The sequence below is a fragment of the Pan troglodytes genome, chromosome 21 (genome assembly GCF_028858775.2).
Source record: "Pan troglodytes isolate AG18354 chromosome 21, NHGRI_mPanTro3-v2.0_pri, whole genome shotgun sequence".
Classification (NCBI taxonomy): Eukaryota; Metazoa; Chordata; class Mammalia; order Primates; family Hominidae; genus Pan; species Pan troglodytes.
In genome coordinates, this window is record NC_072419.2 from 61,615,953 (window position 1) to 61,642,428 (window position 26,476).

Sequence of the window (26,476 nt, forward strand, 5' to 3'; positions counted from 1 at the left end):
GTTGGAAATCTTGCTCATGAAAATACCTATCCTACAGCTTCTTTTGTGACTTCAAACTCAGCCATCATTAATATCTTATTTAGATGGGCTCCAGTTTGTGGAGACAGACCAATAAACTGCTTATTCATCCTGAATTCTTCTTCTGGGAATTTTTTTTTGAACTTCAGCCTAACATCTCATTTCAAAGTGGGGAAAGAAAACATCAGCTACTGAAAGGCACTGCATTTTTAATGTACAGCTTGAAAACACTGCACCTGGTGAGTACAGAAACACATCTGTCCGTGCGACTGTCAAAGATGGCTCATGCTCTTTACATTCAAAAATAGCTTCACTGACATAGGATTCAGGTGACACAACATGGTGGTCCCAGGGTTTGGGAACCATGGCCACAAATTCTCTTTTTATATCTATCTTTTAGTGCTAAAGAGAATTATATTATTGTAAAGCAAATGTAGATTTGTTCATTCTTAATTCCAAATCAGTTATTAGTGCTCAAGTCTGATAAATCACATGTATAAAGCCACGCCAAGCAGATAGAAGGCAGTCAAAGCAGCAACAAACATGCAGACATTCCCTCTTCTGCTGCCACATCAGAAAGGAGCAGAGCTAAAGCTTTTCTGTTTGTTTGGTTCAATTTTAATGGTATAGGTTTCTCAGCTCTGTTAGAAAATAGAGATGAGAAAATGTCACCCAATTCAGAAACTAGAGCTAAGGCTGTATTTTTTTGATCAAGAAGGAAGAGAGAGGAGGGTCTCTCGGGTGGGTTCAGTAACACATAGAGTAGTCTCTTCCAAGCACTAAATGCCCTACAGCCGTAGTCAGCAATGCCGAAGGCAAAGCAAAACACCTGGCGTTCTGCTGCTCTTGCTGCTGCTGGCACTTTGCATGCCTCCAATGGATGATTCTTTCCAAATCAGGAAAAGTCAAACTTAGCAAGGATTTACAAAAGGTTCTGGGCTTCCATCAATGTCTTTAATTATTTTATTTTTTATTTGATTGTTGTATCATCCTCAAAACATGATCTATGCAGGTAGATTTAGATTTCACACTACCTATTGTCATACAAATTCTCCTGTCATTCTTCATTCATTCACTTCTCTATTCAAAGAATATTCACTGAGGGCCAATATTTTTGTATTTATTAATAGGCATAGTATAGATGCTGGATATATGAAGATAAAGCAACAGAATAGACCTCTGCCTGAAGGAGCAGTGCTCCTCCACATACATCCTGGGGCCTCCTTTCCTGCAATGCATAGTACATTCCAGGTAAGGCAGACCACTTTCTTTCTCTGTGACAGGTGTAAAGTTATTATGAGTGCTCCATTTGAGACCCAAACTGCTTTTTCTGTCTCTATGTGATGTCTTAAATTCTTGCAGTCATATGGATCCATTCAAGCCTCTACCCATACTTGTGGAAGATGCTTTCAATCCTTTCTCTACCTGAGAACCCAACAGGTACTCTGGGAACCCTTGGTTGTGCAAGAAGCCCCAGGGACCTCTAGAACAGAAATATCAGGTGTGGATCAAGGATGTCTCCATTTCCCCACTTGTTTGTCTATGGCAGACACTGGTGATCATTTAGCATACATTTTCTCACTAAAATTTAGTACAGCCTTTGATTCAAACTCAACACTTGTCCAGGCAGCCAAATTAATTATTCAGTATTGTTCCCAGAGATGAAATCTATTTGCTATCCTTGCTTGGAATTTGCTACATCCTCTGCTGCTCCTTTGGACTCATTGATTTGTTTTCATCACTAAGAATTCACAGTTCACTTAGGTGCAAAGCCCCATAAGATCACTCAGGTCTTATTCATTTGTATTCCAAAATAACCCATCATCATCAGCACTGATTGACTTCCCCTTAAGATAAATCCAACCTGTGTAAACTCCAATCATAGCCACACATTTCACAATCCCAAGTCCTTTTACACAATGGTCTTATATCCAAGAATCTCCAGGCTTTATTAGTTATAATGTACTAGCTGGTCAAACTGACAACACCAGATTAGTTTAATTATAGTTCACATCATTGTTTCATACAAGTTGTGGTAGAGGGGAATGTGGTAGATAGAAGGGGTTCTACTCTCAAAAATCATTCAGAGACTCCAGCCCTTTATACTATAGGGCATTGTTTCAGTAATGCTCTAGGGAAGCTCACCTCCATGCAGTTCTCAAGGATCCATGATGCTTTTATCTCCTGGATCCACATTGTGGTCCTCCTGGTTATTCTCAAAGTGAAAGACAACATAAAGATATACACCAGCTTTAAATGCCCTAAACTGAGACGTGGTAGACCTCATTGTGCCCACAATTTTTATTTTTTGGCTAGAAATAATTACATGAAACCACCCACCTGCATGGCAGCTAAGGAGGTTGTTTTCACATGTGCCTAGGAAGGAGGAGAGAATCACACGTGGTGATTACTAGTTATCGCTACTACACATGGGCTGTGTTCTCAGGAGGCTAAAGAAGTAGAATGTGGTAAACGTACAGCTTTGCCTCAACCACAAGGCCTCCCTCCCTCCATCTTCTCAGAATGCCCTGGAAGATAATAGGCCCTCTCTCTTTTACGTTTAATTTTAATAAATACCAAGTACTGATTAGAAAGTAATTAGAATGTGTTTTTTTTGGAAGACACTAACGTTATAATTGATTTTTAAAGTGGTTTTATTTTCAAACATATGGTTTCAGAGATTTTTAGTTTGAAGGTATATATCGGAGAGGAATTTATTTATTACAGTTAGAGAAATCTGACTGGAACAGTCATAAGCCATTGAAAGGACTTATTGACTTGCGTATTTGAAAGATCTTGGAATGGGCAAATCTAGGTGCACACATGGTATTGTCACGAATTTGTGCCTTACCCTCTTCCAGCCCTGTTTTCCATGTGTGGGCTTCATCCTGAAACAGGCTTGTCTCAAGCTGTGGCAAGAGAGCTACCAGCAGCTCCAGGCATTCCCCAGGGAAGGAATGTGTGTGTGTCCTAGTGATGATAATGAAAGTCAGGGAGAAAATGCTCCTGGACTTCGCTGGGATAGTCATCCATTCATTTACTCAATCTAGGGGGATAATAGAATTGGCTCGGCTTGAAATTAGACTATATGTCATCTGAATCTAAATTGTAAAATAGAGATGGGAGATGAATAGTTTCCCAGAGGATAGCCTGATTGTTGTTACCAGAAAACAGAACAAAATATACCCACATGGTTTTCTACTACATAACACAAACAGGGGGAGATTGCTTTTCTGCCTAATTAGGGCCTCATGGTGACTTTGGCCTAAAAAAAAAAAAAAAATCGCTGTGGCCCAGGGGCTGATCATTAGAATTTCCCATCTAAAATCCTCATTTTTGATTGCAGCAGGAGACATTTGGTCTCTATGATAATGGCTTGTGCCAACCCAACTCATAGGGACTACATAAACTAGAATGCTGGTTTCTTAACTGTCGGTAAGAAAAATAACTTCCTAGTTGAGCATAAAATTTGAGCTACATTGACCAACTCCTTTTATAAAGCTAAACATATAACAGGGAAGAGAAATTAAAACCAGCAGGACATTAGTTGAGCATGGAATCAGACTCAGGGTAATTAGTTAAATAAAAACATTCTGTGACATGTACCCATATTGCTCAATATACGTATTGCAGTGGCAGTAATATACTGTCTAGAAGGCTGTCATTCAAGTAGGCTTGTAGGCATACTCTGCCACACCCCCAATGAGTTCTGGGTGACTATTGCTACGTTGCTGATTCCAGTCACTATATTTTCACAAGGACCATTTCCTTCCATTGACACCTTATTTAATTAAATAGTCTCCATTTGCTTTTTGATTAAGTAACAGTTCATTAATAATTAGTATATCTTGATTTAATTAGGCAAAGTGTCAGAAATCTCGGCCTACGTTGATTGCAACAAGTGTTTGACCACTTGTCAGAACTTTCTATATAATTTCAAAGCTGAGGAACATTTCTGTAATGGGATAAGCTATTTAAAACCAGTAGGGTAGGCAGAAAATACTTGCTGGCTGTCTGAATGAACAGAGCTTTGTCTTTCTTCCTGGATTTTCTTTTCTTCTTCTTGACATTTTGCAAGCCACAGTGGTGAAATATATCAATTAGGAATTTTCTCTTTGTATGTTGAAATAAGTGCAAAATGACTCTTAAAAACATGATCATTTGTGACCTTATTTTATATAGTTTTAAACTTACATGAAGTCACAAGACTAGTACAAGAAGTGTTCCTTTACTCTTTACTCGATTTACCAATTGTTTGTATTTTGCCCCACTAGATCCATCATTCTTTTTCTATAGAGTAAGTTAAAGACACTGTGCCTTTTCCCCTAGATTCTTCAGTGTGTATTTTCTGAAAACAGGAACAGTTCTTACTTAGCAATAGTATGATGATCAAAATCAGGAAATTTAACATTGATAAATTACTATTATTTAATCAACAGTCTAGTTAATTTTTTAATTGCCCCAATAAATCCTTAAGCTATTTTTTCCTGGTTGAGGACACATTCAGTATCATGCATTGCGTTCAGTTTTCAGTTCTTTTTAGAATTCTTTATTGCTGAACAGTCGCCTTGCCTTTCTTTGTCATTTCTGACCTTGCCATTTTGGAAGAGTACAAGCTAGTTTATTTTGTAGAATGTCACTCAATTTGGGTTTTCTTATTTTCTGCATAAATAGATTCAGATTATGCATTTTTGTACATTTTCTCATGTCTTATTTATCGCATCATGTTAGGATGCCCATGATATTCGTTTGTTTCAATTTTGACAGCAACATTGATCACCACCTGAATATTGGTTAAGAAGGTGTCAAGATTATGGAGTATCCAACAAATTTCTCCACTATAAAGTTGTGTTTCTTTCTGTTTATAATGAGTAAGTAATTTGAGGAGAGATTTTTCTTAAACTACGTATACAACCTATTTCTAATATCCATTTAATCTCCTACCTCTTCCATACGTTTTGTCAAAAAAGGACACATATTCTTAGCCCATTTGACAGATGAGTGAACAGAAACAAAAGGAAATGCCTCATAAATGTTAGAACTCAATCACTGCATTCATGTTTCAAGTTCATTATGTGACAATTAACTTCCTCAACTCATGTTCTTACAAAATCCTGGTCACCTGCTTAATTTCTTAAGAACAGAGTATATTTAGAACAACTGTGAAATCATAGAAAAACCTGGAAAAAAAAACTTGACTCTGTCACTTTTGAGCTAGGTAATCTTTGGTAAGGTTTAAAAATTCTGAATCTCAGCTTCTTTCTCTGTAAAAGGAAGATAATGATATCCAACTTTCAATGTTGCATTGAGATTAAATGAGATAATATGTTTTTCTTCAGGCATTAACACAACATCTTGAATCAATAGATATATGTTTTTTCTCTCTTGATCCTTTCAGTTTTTTTTTTTAATGAATAGTGTTTGCCAAGCTCTATACACAGAAGATATACCCATGCGAAAACCCAGCATTTGGTTAAATGGAAAGGGAGATGACATTCACTGGCAAAGTAAAGTTTTGGACCTTGTAGGTATCTGGCAGAAGAGATTTTTAACAGAAGAAACAAGAAGTGCAAGGGCCTCAAGTGGTCATGTTCTTGACACAAGCAAGTAGAGTAAGGAGGTAAGGATGGCTAGAGCAGAGTAAGTGGGCTGGAAGTGAAAAGGATGAGATCAGAGGTGGCTTGGGACCAGATTATACAGGCCAGTGTCAGAGTTGAAGTTTTATTCTAAGGGAGGTAAAAGATGTTGTAGGTTTTGAGACAGAGGAGTGATTTGTGCTTACTTACATTTTAAATGTATTTCTGTTGTGAGCGGAATTGTGTCCCCCCAAAAGATATGTACAAGTTCTAACCTCTAGTACCTGTGAATGTGAACTTATTTGGAAATAGAGTCTTTGCAGATGTTCCCAAGTTATGATGAGGTCATGCTAGATTAGAAGGGGGCCCATTGCAATGTAACTGGCATCCTTGTAAGAAGAGGGAAATTTGGACACAGACAGAAGAAAGCCATGTAAGGAAGGACTCAGAAATTGGAGTGACACATCTACAGTAGAAGCAACATTGATGATTGCCAGCAACCATTAGAAGCTAGAAGAGCCAAGAAAGCATTCTTCCTTAGAACCTTCAGAGGGATCAGGGCCCCACCTGCATGATTCTGGACTTTTAGACTGTGGAACTGTGAGGGAATGCATTTTTGTTGTTTTAAGTCACCAGTTTGCACTCATTTGGAAATTAACTGCTTCATAAAGTGATGTGAAGATTGTGGAGAACACGTGTGTGAGCAAGAGGCCACTACATTTATAGACAAGAGACAATGACGTGGACAGAGGCAATAGGGATGGAGATACAAAACGGGGCCAGATCCTAGTTGAGTTTTGCAGGTAGAGACAACTGTCTTTGATATTTAATTCAGTGACCCAAACCAGGGACCCTTTCCAGAGTGAAAGAGGCTGCTATTAACAAAAACACAGGGATGACAGACGTAGTCTAGGGTGTATAATCAGTGCATTGACTAACTGAATATAAAAACAGAAAAGATAGAGAGGAGTCAACAATGATGCCAAGATTTTGCCTGAACTACTGAATGAACATAGTTAACCATTTGTGAGATGAGGAAGATCATAGGAAGAACAGGTGTAGTGGAAAAATTATAAATTGGGTGTGGGGTTTGTTAAAATTTGAGATGTCTACTAGAAACACGAGTAGATATTTCAGTAAGTAAAGGAGCCAGAGCCCACAGGGAAAAGTTAAGTGCGAATATATAAATGTAGCTTGTGACTTAATAATGGTATTTAAATCCCAGAGACTGTTTGAGACCTAGAAACCCAGAGTATGAAAAGTAGAGACAGTAATGAGTCCTTCCATATTCTCCTAATAATTACCAATTGCCAAAGAGTGGTCAGTACTTGTGCTCATATTTGTTGATTATTTGAAGATGAAAACATAAATTGTGTTAACTGAATCACACCTTTGAAATAGGGAGAAATCAATTTATTAAGTCAGTAATGCAGCATGTTACAGTACCGAGGAATTATTCCAGTTATGTGTTAAACATGAGGATTGCTGCACCTTAGTCCATGGATTCTGCTTCCATTGCTATGGGGTGAGGTCCAGAATTCTCACTTTGTAAAAAGCAAGAGAAGGAATTCCGACATAGCGACTTTGTAGACCCTTATTTGATAAATCTCTCTGGTTAAGCTTTTTCTTGTAGTATTCACACGCAATTCATGTGTTTTCTACATGCAAGTTTTGTGTATCTTAAACTGCTAAAACGATAGCAGCTGTCTAGATCCTGAGAACAGACTCAGGATGACAGATATGTGTGGAAATGATGTCAGTCTTTCTGAGTTTGTAAATTTATTTTGAACAGAAAAGCTACAGTTCAACAGATGAATGGAGCAGAGTTGGGTGAAAAGAGTTAAAAAGATAAGACCCACCTTCTCCCCAGCTGTGCTCAGCATCAGGCATTCCTCCTATTCATTCTGCACAATTTGAAAGCAGCTTAGAACTACCCAGCCTGGAACCCTCAAAGCCATGTCTCTCATTTTGATTTCCTTTCTCCATCTGCTTCTTGTACCTTTTTGAGATATGTTCACTATATTTTACCTAGAGCTCTAGGAACTCCAGACTGATGACTAATCAGAAAGGCAGCACGACTCCCCCTAAGCTCTGCCTATCTGTAATTGGCTCTTTTTACATTAATATAAATCCCAGGGAAAATACATTGGCAATGCTACTGCAGAGTATCTACAACTTCAATTACTTTAAAATGCTCTTAATACTCCCAATTAGCTAATTAGAGTCTGTGTGTTATTGAGGAATGTTAGAGGTTAAAATACCTTTTAAACTCTGGAGGTACCAGCAAAAATGAAAGCATTTCTGATTAGAGTCTAGAATTGTGCTTTCCTTCTTACAATAATAATTGTAGGAGTAGCATTTTTTGAAAAGAAAAAAAAATTAGAGAAGGAAAGTTAAAGAAATCGAGAAAAAGGTGCTTTTTTCACACAATTTTTTAATTTGCATAATTTTATTTAAAAAATCAAACTAAGATATTTTTGTTTTGTTAATATTTAAATAAGCCTCATCCAAAATTCTGCTAGCATTTATTATTAATAATTGACAGGAAATTTTTGGCTTTTCTGAAAAAGGGAAAAGACACCCATGCCTGTGTCTTCTGAGGAGTCTCAGTCAGGAAATCCCCAAAGAAAGAAAACATTCCCTTGATTACTCTTATTTTGTCTTAATTGCACATGAAGTCAGAAGCCTTAACTCATTTTTTTATTCATTCATCCATTTATAAGTGAGCATCTAATATGCATCTGGGACTAGTTGACAGATAGTGGAAACAGATATGGTCCATGCCCTCATCATCACATTCTACTTTAGTTACTTTCATGGGATCATCATGTTTTAACTATTTCAGAAAGACAAAGGGCTGGAAGATGGAGTTTAGGATTTGTGAAAAACAATCAGCATCCGCTGTACGATTTCTTTTCAGACTTTTCAGTTTCCTTCACAGCTTTTTAAAAAAGATGTAGATCGATAGATAGATTATTGATAGATAGAGATACTATTGTCATAACTTTCCAAAGAAAAAATATACTTTAAATAACTTTTTATTTGGCAATACTTTTAAGAGTTACAATAAGTTGCCAAAGATAGTACAAAGTTCCTCCAGCTTCCCCAAATGATAGCATTTTTATAGAACTATAGTATATTATCAGAAGTTGAAATTTACATGCTATATTACTACTAATTCTAATTCAGATTTTATTTTAGATTCATCAAAGTTTTCATGCACTTTGTGCGTGTATATAGTTCTGTGATATTTTGTTACTTATGAAGATTCATAACCATCACCATAATCAGGATGCAGAACTGATCTGTTTCCAAACAGATATTCCTTCATGCTATACCCCATCCCATATCCTTTTCCTCAGAGGCTACGAATGTTCTCTACCGTTACAATTTTGTCACTTTGAGATAATGTTATATAAATGGAGTCATACAGTATGTAACCACTTGCTACCGGCCTTTAGAAAATTACTTAGCATAATTCCCCTGAGATGCATCCCATGTGTTGCAAGCATTGATAGTTTTCTTTCTTTTTTATCACTGAGAGGGATATGATTGGATAAATATACAGCATCAGAATTTGTATATTCATTCATTCAATGAAGGACATTTGTGATGTTTCCAGCTTTTTTGTTATTACAAATAAAGTTCCTATAAACTTAGTGTATAGGATTTTGTGTTAACACAAATTTTCATTTATCTGGAATAAATGTTCAGGAATGCTATTTTTGGGTCATTAAGTACCTGATTGATTTTATAGGAAGCTACTAACTTCTTTTCCAGAGTAATTGTATCATCTTACATTCTCAGCAGCAACATAGAAGAGATACTGGGCTCTGGAGCTCTCGGATCTGGTGTTGCCAGTATATATATTTTTAATTTTAGCTATGTTAGTAGGACTGCAGAGTATCTTGTTTTTGGATTGATTTGCATGTTTAATAACTAATAATGTGGATTTTTTTTCTTGTGCTTATGTGCTATTCATATATCATCTTTGGTGAAGTGTCTGCTCAAGTTTGTTGCCCATTCTCTAATTGGATTGCTTGTTTTCTTACTGTTTAGAGAGTTCTTTTTATATTAGGCATGTGAGTCATGTGTATCTGATATTTGCAAATATGTGATTTGCGAGTATTTTCTCCCAGTATTTGGCTTTTATTTTCATGATTGTAAGAAGGTCTTTTGTATGGAAGAAGTTTTACATTTTGATGTCCAATATATTAATTTTCCCTTTCATGGATCATGACATTAGTGTCTTATATAAGAACTCTTTGCCTACTCCTAGGTCATGAGAACTTTTTCCTATGTTTTTCTGGAAAAGTTTGATAATTTTATCTTTTATATTTAGATCTATGAGCCATTCAAGTCAATTATTTCATAGATGAGTTTTAGATTATTTTTATGCCTATAAATGTCCAATTATTCAAGCATCATTTGTTGAAAAGACTATCCTTCCTCTATTGAATTGCTTTTGCACCTTTGTCGAGACTCTTTGTCGAGACTCATCTTTGTCCTCTTTGTCGAGACTCATCTTTGTGTGGAACTGTTTCTGAGTACTCCATTCTGTTCCATTGATTTATATATTTATTCTTTTACTAATACAATATTCCTGATTACTGAACCTATAAAGGAAGTCTTCAAAATCAAGTAATGTGATTCTCCTACTTAATTCTTATTTTACACAATTGCTGTTGCTAGTCTAATTCCTTTGCCTTTCCATGATCTTTAGAATCAGCTTATCTGTATCTACAAGTAAACATGTTAAACCTATACCTCAATTTAGGAAGAATTGGCATCTTTACTAGGTAGAGTATTCCATTCTGGAAACACAGAAAATCTTTCCATTTATTTCCTTGTCTTTATTGATTTATTTCATTTTTACATAGTTTTCACTATATAGAACTTGGAACAGTTTGTCAGTTTTATAATACTTTTTTTCTTCTAGGAGTGATTGCAATTGGTAACAATGTTTTAGCATCAAAATACACACACACAGGCATGCCCGCATGCACACACACACACAAACTCTGAAAAAATATATAATTTTTCTTTTCACATTTCGCAGACAAATGTCGATAAGTGTTTGCAATCGACTGTTCTAGACACAGCTCTTAATATACAAAAAGTTGAATCTCTTTCACTAATCCAAAATAGAATCAGATACATAGTAGACATTATAAATTTGCTGAAAGAGTGAATAAATACACTGAAACATTTTAAATACTTTAACTGCTTCTCAATTGATGTGTACATTTGCACATATTACACACAAAAAATAATACTCACAAATGCACATATATATTTGAGTCATCCTCAGAATTTCTCCACAGGGTAAGGCCTACCCCAAGGAAGGCTTATCCTATTTTTCAGGAAAGCATATATTTTAGGCTGAAAATACTCTGAAATTTGAAGTTCAATAAGGGCCTAAAATACAACTCTCTTCTTCACTGATGCTGATTGCCTGTGTGGTGTGCATTCTGTGAGACATAGCAGAAGTTGAAGAGATATTTGTTAAATAATTAAAGAAATGGGCTGGGCATGGTGGCTCACACCCATAATCCCAGCACTTTGGGAGGCTGAGGAGGGCAGATCATTTGAGGCCAGGAGTTCGAGACCAGCCTGGCCAACAAGCCAAAACCTCGTCTCTACTAAAAATACAAAAATGAGCCAGGCATGGTGGCCCATGCCTGTAATCCCAGCTACTTGAGAGGCTGAGGCATGAAAATCGCTTGAACCCAGGAGGCGGAGGTTGCAGCTAGCCGAGATCACACCACTGCACTTCAGCCTGGGCGACAAAGCGAGACTCCGTCTCAAAAAAAATAAAAAATAAAAAAAAAAATGTGAGACTGAGGGACTAAAAATTAAGATAATAAAAAAAATGACCTTTAACTGTAACATATGGTTGATATTATTCCAATATTCTCAGTACCTAGTGATATGGTTTCTGCTTGTCAAGTTTGCATCATGCTATATTTAGTACTTTTAAATTAGTTTTCTTAATTGATAAGTATACATAAGCATTTTCTAGATCATTGAAAGTTATTTCTGATATAATATTAAGTCAGTAATATCCGTTTCTGTATCATATTATGATATGAACATTCTTCCATTGAAAAATATCTTTATCACTTAACATGTATGTTGCTTTCTAATTTTTTCACATGTGTAATTATTACATATATATTTTTCTTATGTATTTGATTATTTTCCTTGTATGGCTTAGAAGAATAGCGATAAAATACACGTTTTAAAGTAAATGATACTTAGGCAAAATGTCCCTCCAAAAAAATTTTCCAACTGATTTTCCCAAGTAGTTTTAAGATGCTCTTCACACTAAACTGTAGCCAATACTAAGGGGTTGTTTTTTCCTCTTTGATCGTTGAAAATGAAGTTTCATTTTTATTTTTATTTCTCTAGCTGAAAGAATAAACATTTCCATATGAGTTTACTTGCCATAAGCATGTGAAATTGGTGTTGTAGTCTGCATGTCGCTTTCATCCCAATTTCTTCATTCTTGCTTCTAGGAGACTTATTTGATTGGTGATTGCATGAATTCTCCTTCCCTTCCTTCTCTACGTATTTGTGGTTCATACTAGAACCTACTGGATTTTAAGATGGGTGAAATGGTTATAAATATCCCATGGAAAAATCTCTGGAGTCTCCCAGGGTGGTGGGGACTAGCCAGTTTTTGTTTGCTTTTTTTTTTTTAAACCAAACACATTTAGCTTTGCTCATGGGCACACAGGCTACGTTTTCCAGTATTCCATGCCATTACGTACGACCAATAGAATGTACTCAGACTTGATACATACCACTTCCATGCTTGCTCTGTAAATTTTTTCTACCCTTTTTTCTTGCTTTTTCCTTTTGCCAGATGAACGGAGAAGACTCCAGACCTAGAGGCCAAGTGTACTGGATGCACGGAGCCTGGATTTCTGAACAACTGCATGGTAAGCACTTCCTGAAGGTGCACCTAACAAGGAATACTGTGGTAGGTTGTGGACTGAAGGAGAAAGAAATTTTAACTGTGTTAAGTCATTGAAATAGGAGTTTTTTTGCCTAACCTTATGCATCCAGTGATTTATTTAATGTATTAGACTAAGCAGTCACTTCTTGGCTCCTGTTGTCAGGGCTTCTAACTCTCTAAAGGAATGCATTTCTTCAAAATGTTAAGCAGTCTGTGGTTCTTACATTGCAAGAAAAAGCAAAAATGACAATGCCCAGCATGCTCTGCAAATGATTTTATATATTAGGTTCCAGGCTTAAAGGGTCTGAGTTGATGTTTGCGTTCCCTAGCTAGGCTAATAATTTAGGGACGTTTCAGATAGTTACTCTTTAAGTCTTTGTTAAATATTGTATATCAGAGGTGATGAGAAATCATTTTTATTAATAAAATTAGAATTCCTCTTCCTTGAAGCTTATAATAAAGGATTTATTGTATGCACTGAATACAGTGTAAGTATTATTATTTATTATTTATTTTTATTTTTATTTTTTTTGAGACGGAGTCTTGCTCTGTCGCCCAGGCTGGAGTGCAGTGGCGCCATCTCGGCTCACTGCAAGCTCCGCCTCCCGGGTTCACACCATTCTCCTGCCTCAACCTCCCGAGTAGCTGGGACTACAGTCGCCCACCATCACGCCGGGCTAATTTTTTGTATTTTTAGTAGAGACGGGTTTTCGCCATGTTAGCCAGGATGATCTCGATCTCCTGACCTCGTGATCCACCCGCCTCAGTCTCCCAAAGTGCTGGGATTATAGGCGTGAGCCACCACGCCTGGCCCAGTGTAACTATTATTATTAGAAAATTATTGGAACCTGTTTTTCGCTTTATAGATTTCCATCACTCATTATTCAATTATGTGTATTATTCATACTCACTAAGGACAGATGTAGCATTCATATAGTTACAAAGTCTTGTTTCCACTTTCAGTTTTCTTTCTGGGTATCATAGAGGGAAGACTTGCCCATGTTTCAGTTGTGCTGATTTTTTCAAATTTTTGTGTGTGTAATTTTCCAAATGAGACAACTTTTTGGGAGGCAAAAGTAAAAAGGTAGAAAATTTTAATCATAAAATAAATAATGGGATTTATTGTATGCACTGAATACAGTGTAACTATTATTATTTTAACATTTATTTATTTTAAAATTTATTATTTTAAAATTCAGTAAACTCTACAATGTCACATATTATTTGGCTTCAGGGTTTCAACTAATTGTGATTAATCTTTCAAAGAACCTTGGGTGGCTTAACCAGGATTAGTGCAAATCAAGTTATACCACATAACTTGCATGTATGTTTGCAAAATTACTCAATATAATAACGGGTCAGCATCACACATGATTATGTACTTCAGTGGGAGTAGGACATTATACTGGTTGGGGAAATAGACCTATAAGGGCAAGTTGAGTTTACTGGAACCAAATTTCACATTTATTCCACTGGTATATTAGCATCCTGTATAGATTTTCATCCCTGGTGGCTGTGATGCCCGCCTGTATACTTTACCCTACCAATCTCTTTATCTGCTGTGACTTTCCCCCGAATTCACGTATTTAGGATGCCACCAAGTGTGGGCTGCCTCTGCCACCAGAAAGGTGGCATTGGAGGCTCTACTCCTAAAATGATTATAGAAAAACAGTTATTTACCTTCAGGAACATGGGGGTCTATTGCCCCTGCTCATCTTAGAAACAGGTTGGTAGTTGCCCATTTCTGGGTGAGATGAGCCTTGGAGTTGGACCAGGAATCACAAAGGGAATGAGTCAGGTACCCTCTCACCTTCCTTCAAACTACCAGGTTTTCTATTTCTCAATAGTGGAGAATGGTTTTAAGTCAATTGGCAGGTGTTTTTCCTTTTATCTGGCAATCAGTGGGAAGTTTATTATGTTCTGTGTTTTGTGCTTCGTTAAATTCATTTGTTTTTTAATGAAATGTATGGAGAAGCCGCATCCCTGCCAGCCATATGACATCTTAGAGGGGATTCTCCCGCTTGGTCTTAACATGCGATGATCCTGTATAAAGGATTTCTGAGGCATTCAAATAATTCAGCTCATTAAAGGGGGTACTGACCTAGTCAGGGAATTCTTTTCTGAAACCAAGCACATTGAAGTGGAAACGTGATGTAGGGATTATCCAGACCAGTCAGTGTATCTCACAGAGGAGACTGCAGGTTTCTGGATTTTTCTGGAATTGCTCCTGTGAGGTATGTATGTACGTATACGGCAAAAGTTTTACTTCTTCTCTTTCAGGGTTTTTGTTGTTATTGTTTTTGTTGTTATTGTTGGTTGAGTCTGAGAATTAAATTAAGATCAACAAAAGACAAGCATACGAATTTATTTAATGCAGGTTTTACATGGCAGTGGGGACTTCATAAGGAAATGATGACCTAAAGAAGCGGTTAGAGTCAAACACTTAGATACTGAATTGTAGCAAGAGTAGGAAACTGTAAAAATGTGATAAGGAAAAGGAGCTTGGGTTAGGGTAATTCACGGGGTAGAGAAGTGACTAGGAAGATAAGAGTTAGTTTACAAGGTTTGTTTGCACAGATTTCTCTCTGCTTCAACGTCACATACTTGATGATAAGAATGTTACTCTACTTTTAGTATGTGGAGAACATCTTTCACATGGGAACCTCATCTCCTGATTTTAGAAAACGGAATGAAGTTCAGAGAAGGTTTCTACACCTTCTGTTTTCTCTCTTTTTATTTAGGTGCCTTTAACTCAAGGCACCTAAATAAATTCTGTGATATATATATCACAGAAATATATATATATCACAGAAATATATATATTTGTTTCCTATATATATATATATATATATATATATCCCTCATATATATGAAATGTGTGTGTGTGTTCTGAATTGTATTGCTTTCATATTTTGGATTTTGTGACTGTTTTTATTCCTGGACCTTCCATTGTTTATATGAAGATAAGATTTTCTTCTCCTCGAGAGGATAGATCATAAATGCTATTTAGGAGAGGTAAGAGGAAAGGGAGTGATGAAGGCAAGTTAGATGGAGGAGGGAGGCAGAGAACATCTTAGTAAGGGAAGAAAGCCAACAAATCGTACAGGAACATGAGGGCAGAAGACTACTGGGGGGTGGGTATGTAGTCCACTTGACTAGAAAATAGTATTAAGTACATAAAAAATAAGAAAATTGAGATTAACTGTGGTCAAATTATAGAAGAATAAAATCATGATGACTTTAAAGGAACCTTAAGTAAAGCAAGGAAAAACAATAATTATAGTGAAGAGCACGATAAAGGTTAAATATATTCTTAATGAGCTCATTGTTGGATCTTTTAAGGCCGAAAGGATATGTGAAAATAAATGTGGTAGATGCAAAGTGAATCCAGAGAAAGCATTATTATGGGACATCATTTCTGAAACTGAGACTATTGAGCATAAAGCTAATCCCCATTTACGTGGAAGTGGAAAGAAAATAGTACAATTGGACTAAGATAGAGATATTTGTTTCCATACTTACATTTCATGTTAACACTTCTTGAAATGTGATGTATAAAGAAGTAAATAGCATCTGATTGCAATGGAAAATTGGCCATGGAGTGGCAATGCCGAGGGAAGAATACATTTTGTTGTAAATAATGTAATTTCAAGGAATCTATTTATAACCCTTTCATCTCTCTTATTACCTCTACTACCTGCTACACCATTAGGATATCTTTTCAATAAAATAATAATAACTCTGGAGGGTAATTGAGTTAATATCAAAGGGAAGTGCTTCGAGCTGTTAAGAAAGGCACTCAACAACACCAATCTATTTTTACTAATGATTGCAATAATAATGATAAAGAACTGCATAGGTAGTGAGTCTGTGCCTTGTCTTTGAAAGGGAGGAGAAAAGAAAGAGTCAGGGCGTTAACATTCCCGGTAGCATGACAGAGTAAGAAAGTAGATGCTGGTAGGTGGGCAATTTTTCCTAGTAGCTGAAATTTACTTCTTGTATTCTTAGACACAGAGAATCTTCAGTGACAATTAACAAAAAAGTAGTGGGAGGAACCCAAATGCCTACTAAATGTGAAAGTTTGAGTGCTGTGCTGGGACACACTGTCAGTGTTAGACAATGCCATTGTGACAATGGGCCTTACTTTGCACTCACTTACATCACCCATCTGTTGGCTGTACTCAGGATTGGAACAAGAGAGTGAGTGGGCAGACGTCTCTCTCTTATTTAAAGCACGAGCAATTTGCCATTCCGTATTTATGATTTAATGTGTGTTTTAGGGAAATTGCTCCGGTAGAAAACAAGAAAGAGGGGAAGGAGAGAGTGAATCTTGGAGATCGTCAATGGTGTAGCATAAACAGGGAGAAGAACTGGTGAAGATGTTCAGTCTGAAGGCTGGCCCTTCATACACATGCTTTTTAAAAGTTGTGGTATACCTTGACTTATACCAGGATGGAAAAATAAAATAGATAGACTTTTTTTCTGAGCACAAATTTATCATCTTAAAACAATTGAAGTCTGGCACAAAGATGACTGGTTAGTACTGGTTCCTTTTTCCTTACATTATTTGAATAGTATCTGTGTTGTGAGCTAGACCAAGCTACTCAGATACAGGTCCTAGAGAATGTCATTATCAAGTCCAGTAGAATTCTGATTTCCTTTTAAAATCTACTTAATCACTTGCCGTAAGTGCCTATTTCTGTGTTCCTCTCTGGTTCCTCATTAAACCACATCCTCTTTGAAAGCAGGGGCATGTTTGCCTCAGTATTCATGATATCTCACACAGTGTCTAGCACATGTAAGACAAAAGAAAATATTTAAAAGGCGAAAGAAGAATTTAGAGGGATATTTCAGCACATAGCTCATATTATGATGAGGTTGATGGCGTATAGTAGCATCTAAGATGACAACACAAGTGATTGGTACCTTGGGAACCCTGTGTGAAATCTCATGGTTCTCAGAAAAGCCACACTGTGGCCATATAACTATGTATGTGTTGCAAGGCAAGAAGAGAGGCAGAAGGCTTCCTATCAACAACAAACAGTGGCCAGAGGATTCCAGACATCCAAGTATTGTTCAGCTGATTTGTGTCTATGCAATGGCCAGGACCAGCCAGAAGAACATGATGACCTTCGAGTTTGAATATTTAGAATAAGGCTTAAACCTATATCAGAGAAGGTCAATTTCTCCAGTCTGCCACCGGAGAGAGTTAAGGATTGGACACATCAGTTTCTAAGAAACTTGGATGTTCTTACTCCAACTACATCATCCATGAAGACTGAAGGCAGAACACAGACTAATGAAAAGTTCCTATCAGCCTGGACTGATGGATAAAAATGTAGGTTGACATTCTGGTATCAGACTCTTTATTTTCCTGTAGACTCCATGCATAGCCTCTCTAGATAACAGAGTGATCTTCCCACAGATATCTTATTGTGAAGTCTCTCTTCTATGAAAACTCTTTAGCAAAGGTGTTGATGGGATAGTTTTCCATCATAAGATGTGATTTCTCCTTAATTTACCATGCCCGTAGGTGCTTTCTCCTGGGGGGGCTCTACTGTTTGCAGTGGTGGAGGCTCAGGTGGAAGGCTGAATCCCAGCTGCTTTTACAAGAGCTGACTTTTACCTAGAACAAGAGAATCACTGTTTTTGAGCCCCACAAGACTCTAACTTAGAGAAGGAAAAGAGAAGATGTGAAAAAAATGCAGCTAACTAGAAGTTAAAAGGAAGGGGAAATGTGTTTTGAGATCTTTGTTGTTGTTTGTTTGTTTTTTGAGATAGAGTGTCACTCTGTCACCCAGGCTGGAGTACAGTGGCATGATCTCGGCTCACTGCAACCTCCACCTCCTGGGTTCAAATGATTCTCATGTCTCAGCCTCCCCAGTAGCTGGGATTACAGGCACCCGCCACCATGCCTGGCTAATTTTTTTTATTTTTACTTGTGACAGGGTTTTACTGTGTTGGCCAGGCTGTTCTTGAACTCCTAACCTTAAATGATCCACCCGCTTTCACCTCCCAAAGTGCTGGGATTGCAGGTGTGAGCCACCGCGCCTGTCCTAATATGTCTTTTAAGTGGAGATTTCCCCAGGCAAAGGAGAATCAAATTTCTTATTTCTCTTATCCTGTGAGGCCATGGAGCCTTCTTCTTTCTACCTACCTCTTTTTATAAAATATATTGCTTCCTTAAATATTCAACTATTAATAATATGGCAAGAGTACCTCTTATGCACTAGGACCATTGCTTCCCACCTCTCCTTAGGGAAGCACAACTTTTCTCCTCTCTCAGATATTCCACACAAAGGGGTATGTCTACTTCTGCTTCTCCCTCCTTCTTCCAACCAGATTTGTTAGAAGTGGGTGGTGAGAGAACTGGGCTCTGTTTTGTACAATAACAAAGAAACTAAAGGAAAAGAATGAATGTATGAACAAATAAATCCTCAGCTATCATCTACTTTTTTTTGTATTCTTCATAGACTAAATAATGTTCATTTATTCATCCATTCATTCATCTTTTCAGTAAAAAATGTTGTTGAGTGTGTATTATGAAAACATACTGCTCAAAGGGATGGGGATACGGGCAAGAGGCTTACTTGCATGAGCTTCCATTCTAAAGGGAAGAAAAATATGCCAAATATGTAAACAATAAACAAGGTGGTCAGGGCTGTTTCCTTTGTCCCCTGGAAAAGGAAGGTTCTCCCCTATCTTATCTGCAGAGATTTATTACTGCCTAAACCCTATAATCATCCTTCTAGACTTATTTTAGAGAATACTGTTGGTTGGTTAGTTTGTTTTCACTGCAAAGCAAAAGAATGAACCAGAATATAAATAAATAAATACATACATACATACAGTAGACTCTGTCTCACCTGCATTTAGGTGTGGCCCAGTGAGTAAATTCTGATCATCAGGGAATGGGTCAAATTGTTTTGTGCAACTTATTGATCACACCTTCAAGGTGAAAGTGTTATTTTCTTCTGAGGCCTGGAATACAGACATAGTGGTGTACCATTTTGGGCTATGTGCCTGGGGGTAAAATCCTATGAATGATGAAGAAAGAATATGGAAAAAGCCTGGCTCCCTAACAGGGATCACCGTATCATCTTTTGATTGTTTATTCTTCTACAATTACATGTGGGAGAAATAAATAGGTTCTTGTTCAAGTCATTATTATTTTGGGTCCCCAATATGCAGCTGAACATACCCTAACTAACCTATACACTCCTGCCCTGCATGACTCTAATTCATGGACCTCTTTTCAATTTCTATGAAATCACAAAATATTAGAAGTGAGGAATACCATAGAATCACTATTCATGGTTTTCAACAACGGTACGCAGAAGTAGTAACTCTGCAGTGATCATGTAGAACCAATTTTCTCTCATCTCCATATCCACCTGCATTTTGGTGTACAGCTCTCCCTCAGTGTCTATGGGGCATTTGTTCAAGATCCACTTCCACCCTAAATACCAAAATTCATGGATGCTCAAGTCCTTTATGTAAAATGGCATAGTCTTTGCATATAACCTACACACATCCTCCCGTATACTTTAGATCATCACTAGATTACTTATACATAATACAATGTAAATGCTATGTAAATAATTGTTACAATGTATTTTAAGACTTGTATTATTTTTATTTTTTTTTAATTTTTTAAAAATAAATTCAATCTGAGATTGGTTTAATTTGTGGATGTGAAATCTGCAGATAATTAGGGCCAACTATATATAATTTCTGCCAACTCTACATGCATAAGTTATCCATCTGCTTGTGTCACTCCTCTTCTTCACATCAAAAAGCTGTGCATGTATGAAATAATTGTGATCCCCCAACTCAGTCCAAAGACACACTGAAGAGCACCCTAGAAATGTTGGCTAATGAAAACATGAATTTGCGGTACGCAACTTTGATGAATCTAAAAACTTGGAAAGATAAATCAAGATTTATCTTTGATTCTTCCTTCTCATTCTCAACATAAAATCCATTAGCAAGTACTCTTGAATATAACTTCAGATGTGTTCTGAATCTATCTTCTGTTCTCCGTCTAAACTATTGACATCCTAGTTCAAGTCACCACTGTCTCTATCATGGACAACAACAATTGTGTCTGGAGTCATCCACCTGCTTTTCTGTTCTTTCCTTCTCTAGTCCCTTTCCACTAAGCTGCAAGAATTGATCTTATGGTAATTTAAATTTGATTATGCAACTCTCCTGCTTAAAATCCCCTACTGGTTTTTCATCTCACTTGTTGCACAACTCAAACCCCCTTGCCATGACCTATAAGCCCTATCTATATGATCCAGCTTCTGCCCCACTCTCAGACTTATCCCATACAACTTACTCTCTAGATCACTCTGTCCAGTCATACGGAGTGTCGTTGAGTTCTTCAAGAACTCAAGTTCTTCTTTGAGTTCTTCAAGTTCATAACCATCCTGCAGGCTGAGTTTGCTACAGTTTCTTCTGATTTAAAATTTTTTCTCTAGGTCATCATATGGCTGCCTCCTTACCTTTCAGATCTCAGCTTTTCTAAGAAGAACCTTCACTGACTCTTCAAGTGCCCTCCCAGTCCCAGTCACTATCACATCTCCTGTTTTATTTTTTTCCTAGCAATTATGCTAACTTACATGTTTGTTGTCTGTCTTTTCTGATAATAAGGTGACATCTTTGGAGTCAGGCCTATGCTTATCTCATTCCCAACTATATTCACATTATCTAGAGGAAATCTTACAACAGAAGAAGTGCTCAGTAAATACATGTTGAATTTTTAAAGTGAATGAGTGGATTAATTAATTAATTAATTAACGAACACTAACCTGAGATAGATTCGCCTGCCAGATCCTTAAATCTGAAGAAATTTCTGCTGTGTCACTTGTTGGTTCATAAACCATGACAACAACCACAATCAGTTGTAAAACAAATCGAACAAAGGTATAAAACGAATTAATAATGGAAAGTATTTTAGCCAATTGTACTGCAAATTAATAAACAAAAAAATCAACAAATAGATACTAAAGTTCAATAACCACCAATTTTATCCAATTTAATTACTTCTTGCTTCTTCTATTATAAGACACTTATTTCCTGGACTGAGAGCCATCTTCAACTCTATCAGCTACTACTAGCTTTTCTCAAGTGACCCATTCAGCTGTCTCTTCTACCCACAGTAATGCTCTCCCCAGAATTCTACCATCATCGGCTTCAGTAGAAATATCTGTGACACACAGGGCTGCAATTACAGCCATTTGTCTCTTAACAGTAAGGAGAACAGCTGTCTTTTTACATGGGGCCCCCAACATTTCCAAGATGGTTTCTTTTATTCCTCTCTGGAAATGTGAATGCCATCTCAAACGCACGATAGAAGCAGTGCCGATAAAGTCTACTCTTGTCAGTCTCACAAACAGCCTCATTATTTGGTGACTGCAAACATGGTTTGTAGTCATTGCTCCTGCCAATCTGAAGGCTTCTAATGCTGCAGTGGAGTGATTGAAAGTCCAAGATTACAGGCGAAGGGGATGAGGAGTTGTTTATAGCTCTTGCTCATCCACTAAAAGCCCCCAGCCAGAAGCAGCTCTCTGTTTGAAGGAAAGTAAGTTTCTTCCACAGCTGAAAATAAATGTGTTTTGGGGAAAACACAGGGCTTGTGGGGGAGGAAGCATGCCTTGCAGTCCTGAGGAAAGCATGGGGGGCAGTGATGATTACTAGCATTCGTTCCTCCACCAGGGAGGTCTCTGCATGACAACCGTCAAAGTTGGGAGCACGAATGTTTAGCTGCCTCTCCCATTATGAGGTGGAATTAGTTATGCCATTGCAGAAACAAACCTCTCCACATTGGGTCTTGCTGTAACTGGTAATTGTATTAATGTCATATTTGATGATAGAGCCCTGTTTTAGCTGACACCATGCATCACTGGAAGGGAAGGTGCCGTGATTCCAGTTGAATATACTACGTTGTAAAGACCTTCGCTAGGCAGCAGGACTGAGGGTGCCCGGGGCAAGTGCCAGCCCATGCCATCACTCTCACAGAGCCCCAGGTATGCTTGACCATTGAAGGCCAGGAGGCTAACTGTCTCCTGGACACTGGCGCAGCCTTCTCAGTCTTACTATCCTGTCCCAGGCAGCTGTCCTCCAGATCTGTCACTATCCGAGGGGTCCTAGGACAGCCAGTCACTACCAACTTCTCCCAGCCACTAAGTTGTGACTGGGCAACTTTACTCTTTTCACATGCTTTTCTAATTATGCCTGAAAGCCCCACTCCCTTGTTAGGGAGAGACATTCTAGCAAAAGCAGGGGCCATTATACACCTGAACATAGGAGAAGGAACACCTGCTTGTTGTCCCCTGCTTAAGGAAGGAATTAATCCTGAAGTCTGGGCAACAGAAGGACAATATGGACGAGCAAAGAATGCCCATCCTGTTCAAGTTAAACTAAAGGATTCTGCCTCCTTTCCCTACCAAAGGCAGTACCCCCTTAGACCTGAGGCCCAACAAGGACTCCAAAAGATTGTTAAGGACCTAAAAGTGCAAGGCCTAGTAAAAACATGCAATAGCCCCTGCGATACTCCAATTTTAGGAGTACAGAAACCCAATGGACAGTGGAGGTTGGTGCAAGATCTCAGGATTATCAGTGAGGCCATGTCCCTCTATACCCAGCAGTACCTAACCCTTATACTCTGCTTTCCCAAATACCAGAGGAAGCAGAGTTGTTTACAGTCCTGGACCTTAAGGATGCCTTTTTCTGCATCCCTGTACATCCTGAGTCTCAATTCTTGTTTGCCTTTGAAGATCCTTCAATCCCAATGTCTCAACTCACCTGGACTGTTTTACCCCAAGGGTTCAGGGATAGTCCCCATCTATTTCACCATACATTAGCCCAAGACTTGAGCCAGTTCTCATACCTGGACACTCTTGTCCTTTGGTACATGGATGATTTACTTTTAGCCTCCCGTTGAGAAACCAACAGGAGTGACATCAAGCCACCCAAGTGCTCTTAAATTTCCTTGCTACCTGTGGCTACAAGGTTTCCAAACAAAAGGCTCAGCTCTGCTCACAGCAGGTTAAATACTTAGGGCTAAAATTATCCAATTGGACCAGGGCCCTCAGTGAGGAACATATCCAGTCTTTACTGGCTTATCCTTATTCCAAAACCCTAAAGCAACTAAGAGATTCCTTGGCATAACAGGTTTCTGCCGAGTATGGATTCTCAGGTACAGTGAAATAGCCAGACCATTATATACACTAATTAAGGAAACTCAGAAAGCCACTACCCATTTATTAAGATGGACACCTGAAGCAGAAGTGGCTTTCCAGGCCCTAAAGAAGGCCCTAACCCAAGCCCCAGTGTTAAGCTTGCCAACGGGGCAAGAGTTTTCTTTATATGTCACAGAAAAAACAGGAATAGCTCTAGAAGTCCTTACACAGGTCTGAGGGATGAGCTTGCAACCCACGGCACACCTGAGTAAGGCAATTGATGTAGTGGCAAAGGGTTGGCCTCATTGTTTACGGGTAGTGGCGGCAGTAGCAGTCTTAGTATCTGAAGCAGTTAAAATAATACAGGGAAGAGATCTTACTGTGTGGACTTCTCATGATGTGAACTGCATACTCACTGCTAAAGGAGACTTGTGGCTGTCAGACAACCATTTAAATATCAGGCTCTATTACTTGAAGGGCTAGTGCTGTGACTGCACACTTGTGCAACTCTTAACCCAGCCACATTTCTTCCAGACAATGAAGAACAGATAGAACACAACTGTCAACAAGTAATTTCTCAAACCTACGCCACTCGAGGGGACCTTCTAGAGGTTCCCTTGACTGATCCCAACCTCAGCTTGTATACTGATGGAAGTTCTTTTGTAGAAAAAGGACTTCAAAAAGTGGGGTATGCAGTGGTCAGTGATAATGGAATACTTGAAAGAAATCCCCTCACTCCAGGAACTAGTGCTCAGCTGGTGGAACTAATAGCCCTCACTCCGGCACTAGAATTAGGAGAAGGAAAAAGGGTAAATATATATACAGACTCTAAGTATGCTTACCTAGTCCTCCATGCCCATGCAACAATATGGAGAGAAAGGGAATTCCTAACTTCCAAGGGAACACTTATCAAACATCAGGAAGCCATTAGGAAATTATTACTGTCTGTACAGAAACCTAAAGAGGTGGCAGTCTTACACTGCCAGGGCCATCAGAAAGGAAAGGAAAGGGAAATAGACGGGAACCCCTACCTTCACTGCCCACACCCATATGGCCCACAACTGCTATAACTCTGCCACTCTTTGCATGCATGCAAATACTCATTATTGGACAGGGAAAATGATTAATCCTAGTTGTCCTGGAGGACTTGGAGCCACTGTCTGTTGGACTTACTTCACCCATACTGGTATGTCTGATGGGGGTGGAGTTCAAGATCAGGCAAGAGAAAAATCTCCTGACTGACCCAGGTACATAGCACCCCTGGCTCCTACAAAGGACTAGATCTCTCAAAACTACATGAAACCCTCCATACCTATATTCACCTGGTCAGCCTATTTAATACCACCCTCACTGGGCTCCATGAGGTCTCGGCCCAAAACGCTACTAACTGTTGGATGTTCCTCCCCCTGTACTTCAGGCCATACATTTCAATCCTTGTACCTGAACAATGGAACAACTTCAGCACAGAAATAAACACCACTTCCATTTTAGTAGGACCTCTTGTTTCCAATCTGGAAATAACCCATACCTCAAACCTCACCTGTGTAAAGTTTAGCAATACTATAGACACACCCAACTCCCAATGCATCAGGTGGGTAAGTCATCCCACATGAATAGCCTGCCTACCCTCAGGAATATTTTTTGTCTGTGGTACCTCAGCCTATCATTGTTTGAAGGGCTCATCAGAATCTATATGCTTCCTCTCATTCTTAGTGCCCCCTATGACCATCTACACTGAACAGGATTTATACAATCATGTCGTACCTAAGCCCCGCAACAAAAGAGTACCCATTCTTACTTTCATTGTGGGAGCAGGAGGGTTAGGCAGATTAGGTACTGGCATTGGCGGTATCACAACCTCTACTCAGTTCTACTACAAACTATCTCAAGAACTAAATGGTGACATGAAATGGGTTGCTGACTCCCTAGTCACCTTGCAAGATCAACTTAACTCCCTAGTAGCAGTAGTTCTTCAAAATCGAAGAGCTTTAGACTTGCTAACCGCCAAAAGAGGGAGAACCTGTCTATTTTTAGGGGAAGAATGCTGTTATTATGTTAATCAATCCGGAATCATCACAGAGAAAGTTAAAGAAATTCGAGATCAAATACAACGTAGAGCAGAGGAGCTTCAAAACACCGGACCCTGGGGCCTTGTCAGCCAATGGATGCCCTGGATTCTCCCCTTCTTAGGACCTCTAGCAGCTATAATATTGTTATTCCTCTTTGGACCCTGTATCTTTAACCTCCTTGTTAAGTTTGTCTCTTCCAAAATTGAAGCTGTAAAGCTACAAATCATTCTTCAAATGGAGCCCCAGATGCAGTCCATGACTAAATCTACCACGGACCCCTGGACCAGCCTGCTAGCCCATGCTCTGATGTTAATGACATCAAAGGCACCCCTCCTGAGGAAATCTCAACTGCACAACACCTACTATGCCCCAATTCAGCAGGAAGCAGTTAGAGCGGTCATCAGCCAACCTCCCCAGTAGCACTTGGGTTTTCCTGTTGAGAGGGGGCACTGAGAGACAGGACTAGCTGGATTTCCTAGGCCGACTAAGAATCCCTAAGCCAGCTGGGAAGCCTAGCTTCCACCTTTAAACACGGGGCCTGCAACTTAGCTCACACCCGACCAATCAGATAGTAGAGAGAGCTCACTAAAATGCTAATTAGGCAAAAACTGGAGGTAAAGAAATAGCCAATCATCTATTGCCTGAAAGCACAGAAGGTGGGACAAT

The 26,476-nt window shown here is 38.5% G+C and overlaps 1 protein-coding gene across 1 annotated transcript in view; it reads left to right on the forward strand.

Moving 5' to 3' along the window:
• LOC129138182 (syncytin-1-like) overlaps positions 1-26,202 on the forward strand; it is a 50,724-nt gene extending 24,522 nt beyond the window's left edge. Inside the window, 7 exon segments of the mRNA XM_063802819.1 lie at positions 1,149-1,269; positions 12,463-12,538; positions 22,819-23,178; positions 24,276-24,550; positions 24,759-24,969; positions 24,972-26,072; positions 26,075-26,202. Coding sequence (XP_063658889.1) covers positions 1,149-1,269; positions 12,463-12,538; positions 22,819-23,178; positions 24,276-24,550; positions 24,759-24,969; positions 24,972-26,072; positions 26,075-26,202 — 2,272 coding nt within the window.
• Positions 26,203-26,476: the final 274 nt, after the last annotated feature.